The sequence below is a fragment of the Amyelois transitella genome, chromosome 3 (assembly GCF_032362555.1).
Source record: "Amyelois transitella isolate CPQ chromosome 3, ilAmyTran1.1, whole genome shotgun sequence".
In the NCBI taxonomy this organism is placed as follows: Eukaryota; Metazoa; Arthropoda; class Insecta; order Lepidoptera; family Pyralidae; genus Amyelois; species Amyelois transitella.
The window spans coordinates 10,323,377-10,342,661 of NC_083506.1; the positions used below are offsets into that span (position 1 = coordinate 10,323,377).

Genomic DNA, 19,285 nt, shown 5'->3' on the forward strand with positions numbered 1-19,285 from the left:
TTCGAATATGTTAAATCTGATGGTAAGCAAGATGAACTCTAAGGTGGTGCACGCAAGCATACATAATGGTTTCACTCTTGACCTGAAAATCTAAGGTATAAGGCAAAAGCGGTGAGGAAATTCAAGACAGTAACCTTTCTCACAACCATAATATTTCATGAAATACATATTAGAGCAAAAGTGAAGATATAATGCCACACAAATTGTATTACTCCAATTCATTTAAATACAATATTTCCAGTCCAAACGCGGCGCTAAAGGCATGAGCTTAGAACTGGCTCACAGGATGGCGGCTGAAGCGATGACAACAGCGTTGTCTACCCAGGGAGACGCGCTGATGACCCTGGGACAGGCCCGCGCCAGGATGGACATTGAGACCATATTACCTCCCGCTCCCATCAAACTGCTAGACGAGGTGAGCCTTATTTTTTTAGAGGAAAGTCTTTTCTTTTTTTTCTTCTTCTTTTTTGTTTCTTGTTTGTGTCTTATCACAGCGGTTGTGGTCACAATGAGACAGATGCACTGCCTTTACTTACGATGTACGGCCATCTCTCCTTGTTGGCAGACTGTCTGATACGCGGTTACCCACTGCTGATTCTATTTGGGCAGTACAGCGTATATACACACTGCGCCACTCGTCACGATCCTGATAGGACAAGAGATATTGACAGGTTGCTTGCCCCATCGCCACCAGAAATAAAAAATAAGCGTAGTCTTGACGTTGTCCCTCACATAGTCATTAGTTAAAAGATCCTGGGGCAAGCTCTCTCAGAAGTTTATTAATAAAGAGAGACAGGCAGTTATGGTGACTTTTTTTGACGATTTTTTTATTCCAGTTTTACGTTAACAGAATCAAACTATCTTTATTTACGAATATGATAATTACTTTATTAACTGTTCGTTTACGTAGCGATGTATCAAACAGAACCTATATGTAAAACATAAATAAAAGCAAAAAGAGTGAAGTAAAATATTCCTATATTTTCCAACTTGGCACATCAAAATATAATATTTTATGAAGGAAGAGTCTTATTACGTAAACAAACAGAGAAAGTTAATAGCAACATTGAACAAAGTTTTTCTCCTGTGTGTTATTAGCTTTTATTTTTTGCTGGTAAGCTACTTTTTAGAAAAAGAATCCTTTCCCGGAGAATACTCCATTTTTAATAAAATCCAATTAATTCGCTTACTCGTATAATTGTTCTATTTTTCTGAGATTATCTTAGAATATTTTAATCCCGTCATTTACCTTCCGTGTTCTCTCTAAGAGGATCAATGACCCAGCCATGGCAACTTTGGCTACTAAGTTTTAACACGTATCATAAATACAATCAGAGAATATTGAGTTCACGCGAATCCACCGAAAACCATCAAGTTAAACTCCAACCCGTCGACTAGATCGTCGGGAACGTTTTAATTTAAATTGCGATCGGAGATTGCCTCTGAACACCACGTGGTTTTCATCAGAATCCTAGAAGATGCTTTGTCATTAAATACTATGGGTTAGATCGAGCCAGAGCTATACAAAACGATTATAGAAGTCTATGCAACTAATTTGAATATAATTGTCTTCAAACGCAGATGGCGGCTGCAATCGTGGTTTAATTTGATCGCATTGCCTCTAGTTATGTGATTTACAACAATTTATTACATAACGCGTGCTGTTCCTTTTGCATATGCCTTCCTCATTTCTACTTGGATCAGTGTGTTAAGTGTTTTAGTTAATACTAGCGACCCGCCCCGGCTTCGCACGGGTGTAAAATTCGGAAAAAATTATACATAGAACCTTCCTCTTGAATCACTCTACCTGTTACAAAAAACAGCATCAAAATCCGTTGCGTAATTTTAAAGATTTAAGCATACAGACAGATAGACTAAAATAGCGACTTTGTTTTATACTATGTAGTGATTTTCCATCAAGTTTAAAAGATAAGAAACCGTATATCATTTTAGACATTTTTGATGCATTTATTGTTAGTGGTGCATTTATTTTTTCTACTACTTACTCCCAACCTTTTATTAGTTAGTTGATTTCACACTTTTACTAATAAGATTTCTATTTTGAAGGTACTTGAGAGCGTCGTGATGGAATTCGCCAGAAGGCGTGTGAACCTTCTTCTCCGAGATGTGGAGCGTGTTGTGAGACATAGAGCTGCTGACGTGTTCTTTGTGGACTACCGCCCGAGACCGAAAAAGAGGTAAGTTTGTTTGGTTGCAAATCTGCTAAATATTCAACTGAAAAATCTGACCACTCAAACATTAAGGTGAGCTATGACGGTGACTTTGATCGAAATATTTATCAGGTTAACGAAGTTGGATGTGGTAGATGAAGCAAAATATGAAAATTATACGAATTTCAATACACAACAATTTAGGTTACCCTTCACACGTTATCCATAAACGTGTCCCTCCAAATTACCGACGGGAAACAAACGGTTGTATAGGTCGATGCTCTTATTTTGTCTCAACTGTGGTGATTCCGAATCGCTTTTATCTAATTCTTACAAAATTAATACGTAAGTTTAAACGTACATGAAAAGGGTCTCTGTAATAAACAAAACTTCCAGATTACACAATTCATTTTCAATCGAGAAATTTTCATCGATTGTGTCTATTTTAGTATGAAGAAACACAAACGGTACTCGATGCAACTAGCGACGGAATTGGCCCGTCAGTACGCTACAGTCCAAGGCCAGGCGATCCTGTTTGGAGATATAGTTAACATACAGTCTGATGAAACCACTGATCAGATCATGAAGAGTGTGAAGGACCGACCTCCTACCCCTGTGGTATGTCAACTACTTTGATTTTTTATTGAACTATCTCTCTCTCTCTCCTCCTTTCTCTCCCGCTCTCTCTCCTTCACTCTCTCTCGCTCATCGCTCAATTGCATCCTCTGTATCAATACTTCAGGACATGGAGTCCGCTTCCAAAGGTTTACTATAAGGTCATAAAAAAAACAGAGATTGTAAACAACCTGACGAGACCACTGATCATGAAAAGTGTGAAGGACCATGCATTTCTCCCTTCTGTGGTATACAATGTAATATATAATGATATTGATATGATAATTCCTAGCACGTAGCAAAACAAGTCCAACAAGTACCTAGACGAAACATTTTAAATATTCAGAATAATATATTAAAATATAATGCTTCTATACCTGAATTCCCTTAAGTGTAAGAAAGGTAAAGTACTAATTGCTGATAAATCCAATGAATATCTTTGCAGTTGATGTTCAATATCCACCTTCTATCGTACTTAATCATTTGTTTATTTCTCAATGTAGCCATCGAAAACCAAGTTGGCAGAAGTGACATTCATAGACAGGGTAGAAGATCTGCCAGATCCCGTAGCTGTTCCATCTTACCTGCCGGAAAGAAGAAAGCTATTAGAGGTACATATAGACATTTAATCACGTTTTAATCCCTTACGTTTTTAGACAGAACCAACAGTCTCGCAAAGAGTGAAAGGCCACGTTCAGCTATGTGGTTCCTGGAGTTGAGATTCAAATAGTAACAGGTTGCAAGCCCAAAGTTGTTAAAAGAAGAAACTCAAGTTTGAAAAAAGAAATTATCTATTTTTTTTATAAATTCTATCAACCTACCGATATCTGAATCTCAATTCAACAAATTAAACCTTGCAGCTGATAATACCGTGACCTAAGAGTCTTTTCTAAACTATTGGCTGTGGTGATAATGTGTGTGTGAAATGTATTACAGATGGTGAACGCAGCAGCTAAACTTCTATCGAGGAATGTCAGTCAGACTGTACATAAAGGCATGGACGTCACTATTGGGAAGGTCACGTTACCAGTAATGAGGCATCCAAGTTAGTATAAAATGATAAAATTAATATTCTGCACCAAATTACAGATACATACGATTTCACTTAATACTTCGAAACCACTCTTAAAAATATTTTTTCCCCGTTTGACTTGAAGCTATTTGCTTGGGTATATTTGAAGCACCATAATCTTCAAGTGAATACGTAAGATCAGTATAAATAAAGTCAGAGAGATATGTAAGGAAAGATCATATCAATGCAGGAGACTGAAAATCAACATTTCACATACAAAAATTCAATTACAGTGGAATGGGGCGAAGCGGTAGAAGGCTTGGCATCAGCTGTGGTAAACAACCGAGTGAACGCAGACTGCGCCGACATCCGCCGCACGGGAGAGTTCCTAGCGAACCGCATCTTGAAGTCTTTGCAGCAGGAAATGAAGATTGAGAAGGAGAAAAAGGTAGGAAGGTTCATTTTTGATTAAAATTTGTAGAAAACGTCGGCAGTTGTAAAAAACTGAGTGAACGCAGACTGGACCGATATTCGCCGCATAGAAGACTTCCTAACAAACCGCATTTTTCAGTCTTTGTTGAATCGTTTGTTAAATAATGGCGTAGAAGTTCTAGCGTCGGTGGTGGTGAACTATAAGAATGTACATACTTGAGGACAAATTATTGAAAATTATGAAGGAAATATTTTTACGTTACGTTTTCTCTAGGTCCACACTGAATGCAGGTTTTCTTGATTTATAATATTGACTGACAAAGCTATAAACGAAATTATAAAAATAACATTGGTTTTCAGAAACATCCCAAAACTTCTGGAGATGCTGAATCGGAGCCTCAGTCAGACTTCTACGTTCCTGACAGAGCCAATTCACCGGAAAAGGAGGAGTCACCTAAAACCTAGAATGGTACTAAAGAAAGATGAGAAAAGCCGAAGGAAATCTGTTGTGTTTCTGTGCTAGTTTAACGATACATTTTTTTGAAATTTATATAACGTTTCGTTTTGTAATAGAATAAACATGTCTATTATATTAACTTGATTCTGTCTTTGATTATAATACCTGCTTATTTATTCTATGGTATCTATAACAATATTTTTATTTTACCTACTCCCAAAACACGTAACTTTTTCATTGAAAGTACAATTTCTATTCGAAAAGAAAAACGAAAGGCATTTCATTTATTTTCTGTTAGAACCCACAGCTTCAATCTAAAAAAGTATTTTTTTTGTATGTATACTTAATATGGGTAATTATTTGAATTTTACATAATACACTTTGATAATTATTATCTGTAAAAAATATTTAAATTAAAATAGAAAAACAGTTTTCAAAAACCTATATTACTACATACATTGATTTAAGACAAGCGAAACAGATCTGAAACATATCGCCCAGCCCACATGAACCATTTGTTATAGTCCGTACTGTTCATAAATAATTCATACAATAATATTTAGATTTCTATATGTACTGTCGACGCTCAATTTCCTTCACAATTTCACGAACACTCTCTTTAAAAAAGTGGGTGTGTAGTGTTTAAGTCGACTGTACCAACGAAGACCTCAGGCGCTCGTTTTCCGCAAAAAGGCGCTACTTAATTTTCCCCGACCCTTACTTGAGTTGAAGATGTAATTTTTCTCGAGTGTTCCTACGTGATCAGCCTTCGATACACCATGGCCGGTACCTCTGAGACCCCTCAAGTTTCCGAGATTAAAGAAACTGAAATCTATTGAACACAAAAGCTATAACGAAGCCAATCGGTCAGCCTCTTTGGACCAAGTGTCTTGGTTAAAGTACTGCTTCGAAGATAATAAAAGTTGTATTTTGATTTCTTAATATTATTCAGTCACTCAGAAAAAATCAGAATTCAGATATAGATGTGAATGAATAAACAGTAGTGAGGTGAACCAACCATACGGTAAGTAGGATTCTGAAACTTAACTTCGACAAATGTTTCTGTGCCGGATGAGTAGCCGACAGAATGCGTAAGAACATGCGAATTCATTCAAAACTATATTGTAGGTACTAAATTCCCATGGAATTTGCGAAAAAAATTGTATTCTTTTGTAGATGTCGCTAAATTCAAATGCTAGTTAAAATTTTTATATCAATAAGCATGCATGCGAGCTCTCTCGTACTTAATTAATTTTAATTTTCCATTGTCTGCTGCCTTCCTTTTTTGGTCTTTCATCTGTCTATATGTAAATGTGGCTTACTTCAAAGGTTCATAGGTAAGAAAATCTGTCCTTCATATTGTTCTATACAACCTCAATTTAAAACAGAGATATCCTCCTCAGTCAAACTAACAATAAATATACAAGGCCACACAACAATCACAAAAGTCAAATTCAAAATCCGAAACCGCACATCAGACTACAAACCAGCCACCATCAAAATTATCTAGAAAACCTAAAAATCCCATCCAAATTCCTTCAGCTATGCAGTTGTTACACGAGCACAAAATTCCTTTACCAGTTAAAGACTACAACATGAGCGCAAGCATTTCCATTAAGAAGGGGTCCTGTGACAACATCGAGGTGAAGGAGAAAATCTCCTCCGACGCCTCGCTGAGGTTAATGAACCCGGTGGCCAGTGGAGACAACGTGGCTAATCTGAACTCCGTACATAAGCTGAAGGAAGAATTACCACCTTTGGTGCCGTGCTGCGAGGGGAAGGAACTGCTGGTAAGGAAATTTCGAGATTAAATTTACTTAAACTTACAGTGAAATTCATGTCGTTTTGTCTGCTGATGATGAAAGTAATGTTACCTATTGCGACAAATAATCAATTTTCCTTTTTTTTCTTAGAGTGTCAAATTTATTTTAGGTTCATAAAATTTACTAACAAGATTATTATTGTAGGCCGATATATGTGTCTTTAAAAATTATGTCAGCATTACATAATAATTAATGTATTCGCATCCGTTACATTCGTTTATAAAAATAACAGTTGCGGCGTCACTTTATGAAGTATTTGAGTTTTCTCTCCGAAATGTAATCAAATATTTGTATAGGCCAAATCCGCTTTTATAATTCAAACGCTCGCCCTCAAGTTTGTCATTTAAGAGTAAAATAATTCCTTCTAAGTAAACGTAAACTCCGGAATAATCTAAACGGTGAGGCTGAAATGGAGCATAATTAAGGAATTCAGGACAGAACTTTAGTTCCTTGACGTCGTAATTAGAAAGTATGAAATAGGTACTTGTAGAATTGAAAACTTTGACACCTTCTCTCTAATCGCTGGATTAAATGAAAACTAAGTCTATAATTAATTAAATTTTTAGACGTACAAAATATTGGACAGGTACAAGTAGATTTATAAATTACACGCATCGTCTACGGCATCCCGAATTCCCGATTGCCCAATCCGGATAATAATAACATTATTCATTCAAAAGCATTGGTCGTTCATCGGACCATATAATAAACGGACGGCCCGACCGAAATAATACCTGCTTATTTTCCATTTTTCGAATTACACATAGTAATCGCATTATATTTCCAATTTCCAATTTGTATTTCAATTTCTTTGTGGTTTCCTTGTATTGAGTAGAATTTTAAGTCATATAGGTAACGCGTATGTAACGAAACGTCTAACGTCTTTAGACTTCTAGCTAGTTTACGTTACCATTGGGACTCGAGTCGTATGGCTTTGGCTCATTCATGTACTGAATTTTCTAGATCAGTGAAGATCTGGTACGGAGTGGGTTGTCTGCTATATCCGTGAAGCACGACGGTGTGATACAATGCCAGAGCATGTCTCGTGCTTGTGAGAGAATGCAGGTCTCACCTGGACTTGTAAAGGTATTTGTATTTATTTTTAGCTCACAACTATAGAATCGAGTTTAAGAGCATGGACAGTTGTTTAGCCAAGCGCCAGCTAAGATTGCCTTCATAAATATGTACAATCAACACATGCGTCGATCATGAACAATGTTTTTGTTTGTCGTGACCTGATCTGACTGAAACTTGTTCACTTAATGGCTGGGGCTCATGTTTTTCTGCCGTTGACTATACGTAGGTGAAAAGTTGATCAGATAACCCCAACTCCTCACAACACACTCTTTAAGCTCTGATATTTCCTCTTTACTTTTTGTTACATAGCAACATACTTCCGTTTAGAACCTTCAAACTTTTCTTATTCCTCCTTTCGTTAATCGGTATACCGGTAACAGGTATATCCTCACCTCTCTGGAGACGAACCGGAGGTGCTTTTCAACTATGAACCTGGATTAGGTGACTCAGGTTTTTACACGAAGCGACTCTTATCTGACCTTGCGCAACACACACAGAAACCTGATCTAGAACTATGTAAATAAAACTTAATGTTCTGTGCAGCATCGCAACTCATTCCGCTGTCTCCACCGGCCAGACCTGAAGCGGGTGCCGTATCTCCGCCGCATGACGCCTGACGAGCTGGAGATGCTGTTCAGAGGCTACGCCGACCTGCCGAGACGCCCACATACAGGTAAATGATACTGAAGACATTATGATACTATGGACGAAATGATACTGCAAATGATATGATGAGTAAGTACCATTACGAGTCAATTTCCTTTCGGTGTCTATACACCGGTACTTTTACCGGAAGAAAACTTACTTGTATAGATACTTAACTACTTCATTATCATACTGGCCCCGAGTTCGCTTGTAACCAAGATCCAGGCGTAGAAAAATAAGGTAAAGCTAATTATATTTTTATTTAAGACATAACTACAGGTTTGCTGTGACTTAGAGTGAAGAAGTTGGAGGTCTAATTGCAACTCATTAAGATCTTTGTGATGTAAATTTCCTTGTATGTATACCTACCTACTACGTGCACACTTACCGTGTTATATTTACAATTTAATTACTAAACTGATATTTCAATTTAATCTACGATAAATAATGTTAATTGTGGCAGACACCAGAGACGATGCTCCACGTTTGTCCCTGCCGCCAGATGAAAATATTAGGACAAGAGACCTCAAAGATAAGGAAGCTAGAAGTCATGACGAAGGTAAAATAACTTTCAATATATTTACATACATACATATCTCCCTACTACTGTATTTATGAGTACTCTACATTCCTTGCGCGGTAAGCAGAGTCAACAGCATTATAAAGACAGATAGAATTGAGATCGAAATAGTGACGTGGTGCTAGCCCATCGCCTAACTAAGAATCCCAAGTTTATAAGCGTATCCCTGCCAAACAAAACCTATATGAACATTCTACATGAGATCATGTTTCAACAGTCTCCGCTCCAACAGGTGCAAGCAGCACATTACACCCGATCCCGGAAACCAGATTCGGCACAGAAGACGTGCCCGCCGGCATGAGGTTACACGGGGCCCGGGCCAGGCTGTACACCTCCGTGCTGGCGGGCGCCAAAGCAGGTGACCAGTTAGAGTGAGTAGTTGGAAAACCTAGACCATAATGGTAAAACCCACATTTGGCACAGAAGACGTGCCCGCTGGCATGAGGTTACACGGGGCCCGGGCCAGGCTGTACACCTCCGTGCTGGCGGGCGCCAAAGCAGGTGACCAGTTAGAGTGAGTAGTTGGAAAACCTAGACCGTCATGGAAAAACCCACATTTCGCACGGAAGACGTGCCCGCTGGCATGAGGTTACACGGGGCCCGGGCCAGGCTGTACACCTCCGTGCTGGCGGGCGCCAAAGCAGGTGACCAGTTAGAGTGAGTAGTTGGAAAACCTAGACCGTCATGGAAAAACCCACATTTCGCACGGAAGACGTGCCCGCTGGCATGAGGTTACACGGGGCCCGGGCCAGGCTGTACACCTCCGTGCTGGCGGGCGCCAAAGCAGGTGACCAGTTAGAGTGAGTAGTTGGAAAACCTAGACCGTCATGGAAAAACCCACATTTAGCACGGAAGACGTGCCCGCTGGCATGAGGTTACACGGGGCCCGGGCCAGGCTGTACACCTCCGTGCTGGCGGGCGCCAAAGCAGGTGACCAGTTAGAGTGAGTAGTTGGAAAACCTAGACCGTCATGGAAAAACCCACATTTAGCACGGAAGACGTGCCCGCTGGCATGAGGTTACACGGGGCCCGGGCCAGGCTGTACACCTCCGTGCTGGCGGGCGCCAAAGCAGGTGACCAGTTAGAGTGAGTAGTTGGAAAACTTAGATCATCATGGTAAAACCCACATTTGGCACAGAAGACGTGCCCGCTGGCATGAGGTTACATTTAGCCCGTGCCAAGCTGTTCATGCTGCCCGTACTGGCGGGCGCCAAGGACCAGACCTGTGAGACTGAGCTAAACTAGAAAGGCATGCAACAATATCGTAACGTAAATAAATAACTTAGAAGGCAAATTTGCCTGTAGCTTTTGGCTCGGTGGTGTTTTTCCAAATATACATTTAGATAGTTTGATAAAAAAATATTTGATCATTAGATGGAACGTTCTTGCTGATGGTATGACTGGATGGTGATGGGAAGTTTGTGAAGGCTGACATGTAGACTTTCAGCTGGTCAATTGACGAAATGGTTGAAAGGGCCTGGTCAAATGATGAAGACACAATTGCAATGGATTACCTACATAGTTTATTTCGTTTTACTTATTTTTAAAAGATCACTACATTATCATTTAATTTTTAAGTTGACTCACATAAATTTTGTAATGGCAGCCAATTGACAAATGAAACCTACGACGTACACGTCCCAGACGAGATCATTCCCGAAGATGAAGTCCAACTGACCGAAGACCTTCAAATCATATTACCACCTCGATGCGACGACATCTCCGCAGAATCTTCTATCAGCCACTCCCAAGGAAGCAACATAAGCTAGCATTGACGGGCCATTATACGTAAATTAAGAGTAAAGGATTAAAATTAATGAGATTTAACCTGAAACGAAGACGTTTCGGCCTGAAAGTGAGGAAGAATTACAACAAGCTGATCTGCTGGTCCAGTCGGCTGGTCGGACGGCTGGCCATGTACCTCAGTTGGATGATACTTGGTGTTTGAACAAAATGAGTGATCATCAATGAAATAAACATAATACGTTATAGGTATGATTTTTTTTTAATTTTTTATATTCCTACTAATAATTCTAATTGCACAGAATCCTTCTTTTTTTGAAGTCGTTTTAAAAACACAAGTCGAAGTACCCATGGTTAATCCAAGCAAACGGTTCTCGGACACTAGTACCATGGAACAGTTCCACGATGGAAGTGTTATTATTATCCATTATTTCGGATCCATTGTAAATGGAACTCGACTCATGATGAAAATTATTATCAGTAGTTCTATCATGGAACTGTGAAAGATATCAATGACAAGGCAACATTGATACTAGTTCCATTATTTCGAAATCCCATGTAAATGGTGTGATAAGTGATAAGAATTATTATCAATAGTTCCATCATAGTGTACCATGGTTCTTATGGCAACAAAAAAAGCAAATGATCAAAAGCAAAGAAGAAAAATACATATAAAAACACATTATGGAATTGAGATTCAAATAGTGGCAGAATACTAACCCATCGACTACAAGAGGAATCAAAAGTCCATTAGCCTATACCTTAGTCACAAGAATAATACATACATACATATGGTCACGTCTATATCCCTTGCGGGATAGACAGAGCCAACAGTCTGGAAAAGACTGAATAGCCACGTTCAGCTATTTGGCTTAATGATAGAATTGAGATTCGAATAGTGGCAGGTTGCTATCGCCTAAAAAAGAATCCCAAGTTTGTGAGCCTATCCCTTAGTCGCCTTTTACGACATCCATGGGAAAGAAATGGAGTGGTTCTATTCTTTTTTGTATTGCTGCCGGTTTGTATTGGTACCATTTTATGAAGGTATTATTCTTGCCGTGGTGAACCACACGGCAAGAATAATACCTTCATAAAAAGATTTTACTGTGTGTTTTATATCTGTTTCCATTTTTATAGGTTATATATTCTATGAATAGGTGTCTATCCTTCTCTTAGTGATTTGTCATTGGGTCCAAGCGACTTCAGAGTTGTAAGTGGCCCAAATTCAGCCATTACTTTAACTGAAATACATTCAGTTTATTTTAGTGAAATAAAACAAATTAAATATAAGTGTGAATTTATATTGAATAACCTTTCTACAATATTATACAGCGGACTGAATCACCCACACTCCCGACAATCATACTAGAACGAAACATTGGACCGAAATAATAATCAATAAATATCAAACTCATTTCTTTACACCAGTGCGTATTTTCCTACAATTTTAATTGCACTTTTTTATATTCTATGCGTCGTAGATGCCTACAGTCTGATTAAAGCTTGCTAATAACGACTGGTATTTGCGTTAATTATGGATGTGTGTTGCTGAATTGTTAAATTTAGTGCAAATTATGACAAACTGAACGTTATTTGGACGCTTTTATGCAATAAACGAGCAGCCTCGCAGCTCAGCTAGTATAACCTATCGCATCGCAAGTGCGTACGAAGATTTTGTCGAAATATACCAATAAAAATTTTAAGACGGATTTAAATTTTTTATACTAAAATTATTGGAGAATAATTACACCTCTAAAATTAGGATCTCACTTTTAATTATTACCATAATTTGCACTATTTAATTATAAATTAACATTTTAAGATAGACCCGAAACTGACAAAAATCAACCATTCGATATTTACATCTGTATAAATTTGGCGCGCTACTTATATTGTCTTTCCAGTGTTCAAAACCATCCAAAAATGTTAAACAATCATTACTGTATCAGTACTGAAAAAAATATATCACAAAAAATTGGTGAGATTTAACAGAGCAACTCCTGCATTTATTTTGTTGTCAAGTAGATAGGCAAGAATATTTCAAACACAATTATAAGTTAGAATTTCAAACAAGAATATGATTGTTTTTTTTTGCACCGCGTACGCTTATTGGTCAAAGAGGTGACATTAAATTACATATCGAAAACATAGTACATAACTCTCATCTTACAGTGTACATTTCTTAGAATCTATGTGAATTACAGTATTCAAAGATGAGAGGTTGTACTTTTTGATCGATGACATGAATTAGATAATACAAAATGGCCACTGATTAAATTCAAACATTTCTTCAGATGTACAGATGATACTATTTTGTATTACAGTACAAAATCTTATTAATAGAATTTAAGTTGTACCCAATTATTTACTAGAAGAACCGAGCAAAGTTATAATGCCAATTTTTGTATAACCTGTTACTTAAAACTTAGTACAAAAAACTGAATTCCACATAAATGATATTTTCATAGGCAATCAATCAATCAAAAAAAAAGGTTACACGGTCAAAATCAGATGGTCCCAGACCTATAGGCTAAACATTATCGAATCATATCAAAAGCTGAAAGCATAATACAGTTGCGTTACAACTATGTGTTCTGTCAGAACAAACACATTAGTGTAAACTAAGCCTTAACACAAGGAATGTGATGAAATTGATCAGAGAAAAAAAAAACAATAACTCTTAATGATGTAGTGTAAAAATGGTTTACAAACGTCAATGTACCTTGCGCACCCTGAGGAGCCCTCTTAACTAGGATTCAGATGACAAAATTTTACAACTTTATAAATTAGTGAATCATTTATGTAGTCTTAATTAACGCATGTTGAATACATGCTTAAGTCAGACTCTTTACAATAATCTCAGTGTACATGGTTTTCGTTGTTGAAATGTATATAATTTGTCATCCATTCCATTTAAGTGATTTCGGATCAGACAAACAATTATCAATATTTTGTAAAATAAAGAAACAGCAAATATTTCTACACATTGAATGATTTTAGACACAATCATATTTTTTATTACATTTTGGCTCCCTAGCGGCTGTAGTGAAAATACCGAGTTTTTCAACTATGCGACAGTGCTGCTTAGTAGATTCTGAATATTAATGAAATAAATTCACTAAAAAAGCTATAAAAATTCTAAAAAAAAAAAAAACAAAATTGTGATGTCATGAAGATAAATAAAGTTGCTCAATTTCCGCTAACGTGTTCGCACTCTGGCCCATTGTATTTAAAAATCAACTATTACTGTTTATATACATAGAGAAACGTTGGTATTTGACTATGTACAGAATCATTCGTTACGCAGCTTGACTTTGAAAATTATCTAATTAGCTACCTATCTTTTACAATAACAATCACGTCGAGTTAGGGCTCTTTTTTGACATATGACAAATGTAGGACCGTTTCTTTGTCTCTTAAGTTTTCTTTTTTGATGATCATTGACAAAAACATTCCCTCTCTGTCTAACTCTGAGGTTAACAAAGAAAAAAAGTAAGGCATGCCTTCTTATATCATGAAAAAATAGGCTGTTCTTTTGTAAAAATGGGCATCTATTTCTCGACGACTGTCAATGACAATAGGAGAGTAGCAAACAATAATATACAGCAAAATCTCTATTCTGTAAACCACAAATCCGTTTGGATTCAATAAAGTGATATTGTTTTCTGTATAAAAAATTCAAATAAAATTCGCTAAGCTTCAGTTACCAAGCAAAGTTTTATTTGTATCATTAAGAAAATAACGCACCATCAAAATTTCGTAAGGCGACTTTTAATGTTAGCTTACGACGCTCGGCTGTATGGCGGACAATTAAAATTGCCTCAGATTACTTGGCGCACTTCCCAGAGCATTTAAACAGCTATAAAATTGTTAACTACATTAAAATGTTCCTTTTAGTCTTAAAGTACCAACTGGTTGAACGGAAAAAGACAATTGAATTACAGGCCGTGCACCATTCATTGCACCATGAACAAACGTGTATTTAGAAAAGTTTGAATGTTTTGAATACAAAAGAATTAGAATATTTCACATGACATTTTTGTATTGAAACCTGTTATACGATGCGGATTTTAAAAAAAGGGTATACCTATTTATAACTACCTTTTAAACAAATACGTTAACAAAACGAAATACTTGATCCCAGTTATTTCTGTACAAAATTTTAATTCAAATTTAATAACCGACACAGGAGTGATTAGCGAAAAATGTAGGTAGGTACATACATAAAATTTTACAAAATGTTGTCAAGTCAAGCCACAACGCACTTATAACACCCATCCTTTCCGTTCACAGGCGTGCAATATCTATCTAAAGCAATTACAATCAATATTGCATTTACGAATACAAAGTTCGCACTTTAAGGCCCCCCCCACACGGGGCGTCTTTCAAACGTCGACGCAACGGTGTGTGACGACGACGCTCGGAAGACGCCCAGTGTGTAGAAGCCCTAAGACGAAACGTCAGGTACCATACATCTATACAAAAAAGTACCTGACGTTATTTTTTGATCACTTCGATTTTATATTTTCTTTATAAACGAGTTCTAAATGAGGAATCTAACGCTGGTCTATGGTTTTGTTTTTTAATTCAACAGAAAAACATAGAAGGATATAAATACCTGATAATTTGTTAAAAAAAATTCCTAATGTCGGATGTCATTTCGAAACTATGGAAATATTGAACTTTGCACAGTACCTACCTATTTTGTTAACGATAGAAATTTAACAAAGAAAATTTTATGTGAACACTTCCTTTTTTATCATAATGGTATTTTTGTACAAAGGAATAATCTCTATTTATAATAAAAATATGAATATACGGTATAATTGTTTTTAATAAAATTTTAAAATTATATAAATTTACTATGACAAACGCGATTCAACATTTAGAACTTTACAAATAAATTGATTTATAAACTCCGAACGCCTATTACTATACAAAATGGAGGTAAACATTAAATTAACCATAATAATAATAAAAAATCATTTACTCTATGTAATCATTCATTTTAAATAACATAAAAAAATAATGAAATATTTCGATACATACAACAAACGGCTAATTTGTTTAAATAATGGAATAATTGATTCATCGTTAGTGAATCTTTTACTACTGACCTCAATAATGCTAATGCGCTGGACTGGTTCTCAATAGAAAAATAACAAAGCTGTCGTGTATACAAATTAAACGATTACCCTAAACTGAAACATTCTGCAAGATATATTTTGCAGTCATTCATTGAAAATAATAGAAAACCCTACTTTTTTTCTTACTTGCACATTCTACATTTCTGCAAACAAAAAACTAACAGTTTGCGAGTAACTATCACAAACCAATCACTATGGTTTAATTGCTGGACAGTTTCTTCTTTCAACATAACGGAAGGTGCAATTGGGAACGCGTGAGGTTGTAACCAATCCAGCACACTTGCATTGTTGAGGTCAGTGTTAGTTCACTGTTTCTAGCTATTCGATAGTCTGGCACTGGCCACAGTGGCACTGTCACATTTTGACCGCATCAAATCCGGTGCGAATGTTGATCCGACGCGGGCGCACCTTACTTAAATTAAATGGCATCGATAACCTCACCTGGAAAGACAAATATTATAATTATTATTGATACAATGAAATATTTTAATAAACCATGGTGGCTAATCAATATTAAATAATGTAGATAAATAAAGGAAAGTACATTTGGATCACTATATAACTATTGTCAAACCGCCAGGCACGCAGTATTACTATAATTATATCTATGTAGGTACTTCGATCTTAAAGATCCATCCCCACGTAAATCGCCCATGCCCGGTTGCCCGGGACGTGTTCGTCTGAAGTAAAGAAAAAAAAATGAATTGCCTATGACATTGCATAATCAATATATTCGATCGCACACATCCGTGCCGATATTTTTTCACTGTAGACGGAATACGTCCCGGGCACGGTTCTGAACAGATGAAACAAGACATTCATAAAGAGTATCTCACCGTGGCACGAGTTACTCCGCAGCTCATAATCGAGATCAATTTCATGATCCCATTCGGAGACGTATTTTTCACACTCATCAATATTATCATGCAAGCTCTTTAGTTAAGTAAGTAAGTAAGTAAATGCTTTATTGTTCACTAAAGGAGTACATTACAAATAAAAACATTACAGTACAAAGGCAGGCTTATCCCTTAGTGGGATCTCTTCCAGCCAACCTGAAGGGTATTTTATCTAGTACAAATTAACAGCTGGGATTTAAGAGATCGTCAAGATAACTGACCGTGGCACGAGTTACTCCGCAGCTCATAACTTGTGGTTGCTGGTGAGCCACGTGAGCCCCTCGTAGAGCCCGTCGCCGGTGGTCGCGCATGACGGCTGCACGTACCAGTTGCGGTCCCTGATGCGGGTCAGGCCGAGCTTCTCTTGGATCTCGTGAGGTTTCATTGCTGGAAATTTTTGAATAAAGAATTTGTAGGTTTTACTTTTCACGAAAAATAAAAAGTCGAGGGAAGAATGCAAAATTCCTGATTTACCCCGACGTAAATTTCCGCATATTCGTCCTTCTAGCGTGTCCTGTTGTTGATGATTGAAGGTCTAAGATTGTCTCTGGACTTAGCTAATTCAAGTTATGATCAATTTAAATTCCTTTAAAAATTCTTTTTTTGTTGATTTCTTAAAGAAGCTCCAGAATTGTTTAACAAAACAGCATATACAGTACTCGACTGAAATACGGCTTGGGAATGGGGCACCTATTTTAACGGCTCTTTACGACAATTATAACCTGGAATAATGCTACATCCTGAACCGAGCGCAGTAAGTCAATTCAAATCAAAAAATTTATTCACTTTTTAAGTCCTTTATTTTGACATCACTTAATAAATAGTCATATATTTTGATTTCACAACATTGGCTGACATCAAATAACTTACTGAAAACCAAGTTTATTGCCGCTTCCAAAACGTCAATGTAAAAGAAGCGGTAACAAATTGCACAGCAGCATTTTCTTCAATAACGTCAACTTTAAAACATAGAATAGAAATGTGGACAATATAATAAATACATTGTTATGCTTAATTGATTAATCGAAAATTAAATAAGTGTTTCGAGATCCCTTCATGATATTACTATTAATGCCTATTAATAAAAATTAATTTGTGTATGAGGTAAATAATGAGGTATACCTTCAGGCAAGTCTTGCTTGTTGGCAAATATGAGTATGATCGCGTCGCGCATTTCTCTGTCGTTGATGATTCTGTGGAGCTCCTGGCGCGCCTCGTCGATGCGATCCCGGTCGGCGCAGTCCACTACGAATATAAGACCTTGAGTGCCTGAAAATAAATTTCAAAATTATGTTAGCATAATCTAGAAATAATTAACTCCCTTAACCAGACACAAATGCTACTACTATGATGGTTTTCAAATTAAATTCAAAATTTTTATTCATTACTATAGGATACTATATATCGCTTAATAATTGTCAAAACGTAATAACGTTTATTTAGTTTGTAACAAGATTTTAACAATTTTGACAAGAAAAAACATGGTCTGGGGGTGCTCTAAGAGAGGATTTTCCGAAATTCCTACGGGAACGGGAATAATGGTAATTTTACCCTTTACTCTAGTATTTTTATATACGTTTCTTGTGGCCGCTTTTCTATTTGTATTTGGATATCCCATTCAAAACCGCTGCAAGATTCCATCTCAGAGTAACAAAAATATATTGCAAGTTAAATAAATTAACTCCACTTAATTCCGCAGACAAGAGTTACCTTGTCGGCAGAGTTAAGTGAGAAATAAGGTAGAACGAATATACTGGATGTTAACTAGTAGCCTGTAAAAATTAAAAGTACCATAAAGGTTATTTCTCTCACCTGTGTAGTAATGCCTCCAAAGCGGTCGTATTTTGTCCTGCCCCCCGACGTCCCAGACGTTGAATTTGACGTTTTTATACGTTACGGTTTCTACGTTGAAACCCACCGTGGGTATCGTTGTGACTGACTGACCTAATTTTAACTTATATAAAATAGCTGAAAAATCATCGTATTAAGGACAATCCATAAAAAAAGATTAATAGAAATTACCAATTAAAAGCTATGATATTTAATTATGTAAAAAAGTTGCAAATGATCAAAAGAAATAGTTTTTTAATAAGAGGTTCGTTAAAATTGTTTTAAAATCTTGTACTAAGAATGATAATTCCACATCCATACTAGATATAGAATGAAAAAAAAACCGTCGGAGTGACAGACAATTCTTCATTGGAATCAATTCAATTTATTTTTCTGAATTCCACACCTGAGGGAAACCCCGCGCAAGTGCTAATCTATAATAAATACATTCGATAACACGATGATGACATGATAATAGTTTGTAAACCTTGTTTTTTTTTTAATAAAATAAATCGACAACGAGTACAGATTATCAAAATTTTGTTTTAAGAATAAATAAAAAAGAAATTTTATGTAGGCAATCTGAATGTGTGCCAGTAATTTTCTCCACAATACCGCCACAAAGGAAGCGCAGATTGATTGAGTCATTGCACTAATTTATGCAACAGTGCCCGATGCGTTTGTGCAGAGTGCGTGCGTCCGACCATGAAACGACATGACTGTGTTATTCAATGATACCGTGTGGTTCTCAGATTGGGTTGTGAAAATTGAATTGGCAGATATACCATTTTCTATGTTGCACATTCACACACGCCACGTTTGGATTCCTTATTCATCCATAGTCATAGTAGAAGACT

The 19,285-nt window shown here is 36.7% G+C and overlaps 3 protein-coding genes across 5 annotated transcripts in view; 2 read left to right on the forward strand and 1 right to left on the reverse strand.

Annotated features, from left to right (window-relative positions):
- LOC106129795 (plectin) overlaps positions 1 to 4,831 on the forward strand; it is a 37,616-nt gene extending 32,785 nt beyond the window's left edge. For both annotated transcript variants that reach the window (XM_013328467.2, XM_060948224.1), the window contains exons 7-13: positions 242 to 415; positions 2,068 to 2,198; positions 2,621 to 2,789; positions 3,290 to 3,397; positions 3,723 to 3,831; positions 4,092 to 4,246; positions 4,591 to 4,831. In XM_013328467.2, the coding sequence (XP_013183921.2) occupies positions 242 to 415; positions 2,068 to 2,198; positions 2,621 to 2,789; positions 3,290 to 3,397; positions 3,723 to 3,831; positions 4,092 to 4,246; positions 4,591 to 4,695 (951 nt within the window). In that variant the 3' untranslated portion in view covers positions 4,696 to 4,831. The remainder of the gene's footprint in view (positions 1 to 241; positions 416 to 2,067; positions 2,199 to 2,620; positions 2,790 to 3,289; positions 3,398 to 3,722; positions 3,832 to 4,091; positions 4,247 to 4,590) is intronic.
- Positions 4,832 to 6,201: 1,370 nt separating this feature from the next.
- On the forward strand, positions 6,202 to 10,666 carry LOC106129767 (uncharacterized). Its single transcript, XM_060952713.1, has 6 exons — positions 6,202 to 6,477; positions 7,474 to 7,596; positions 8,131 to 8,260; positions 8,696 to 8,791; positions 9,045 to 9,183; positions 10,419 to 10,666. Exons 1-6 carry the CDS (start codon positions 6,232 to 6,234, stop codon positions 10,579 to 10,581), a joined length of 897 nt encoding a protein of 298 aa, XP_060808696.1. The 5' UTR covers positions 6,202 to 6,231; the 3' UTR covers positions 10,582 to 10,666.
- A 4,285-nt stretch (positions 10,667 to 14,951) lies between these two features.
- Positions 14,952 to 19,285, reverse strand: part of LOC106129833 (ADP-ribosylation factor 6) — a 32,564-nt gene continuing 28,230 nt past the window's right edge. For both annotated transcript variants that reach the window (XM_013328523.2, XM_013328522.2), the window contains exons 4-7: positions 18,411 to 18,566; positions 17,721 to 17,867; positions 16,820 to 16,985; positions 14,952 to 16,143 (exon numbers count right to left, since the gene is read on the reverse strand). In XM_013328523.2, the coding sequence (XP_013183977.1) occupies positions 16,843 to 16,985; positions 17,721 to 17,867; positions 18,411 to 18,566 (446 nt within the window). In that variant the 3' untranslated portion in view covers positions 14,952 to 16,143; positions 16,820 to 16,842. The remainder of the gene's footprint in view (positions 16,144 to 16,819; positions 16,986 to 17,720; positions 17,868 to 18,410; positions 18,567 to 19,285) is intronic.

What these genes read in the sequence shown, in the direction of transcription:
- LOC106129767 (XM_060952713.1), top strand. Translation starts at nt 6,232, where the DNA reads ATGCAGTTGTTACACGAGCACAAAATTCCTTTACCAGTTAAAGACTAC. An exon ending in TCTCACCTGGACTTGTAAAG is followed by an intron (nt 7,597 to 8,130) that starts GTATTTGTATTT and finishes TGTTCTGTGCAG; the next exon opens with CATCGCAACTCATTCCGCTG. An exon ending in AAAGCAGGTGACCAGTTAGA is followed by an intron (nt 9,184 to 10,418) that starts GTGAGTAGTTGG and finishes TTGTAATGGCAG; the next exon opens with CCAATTGACAAATGAAACCT.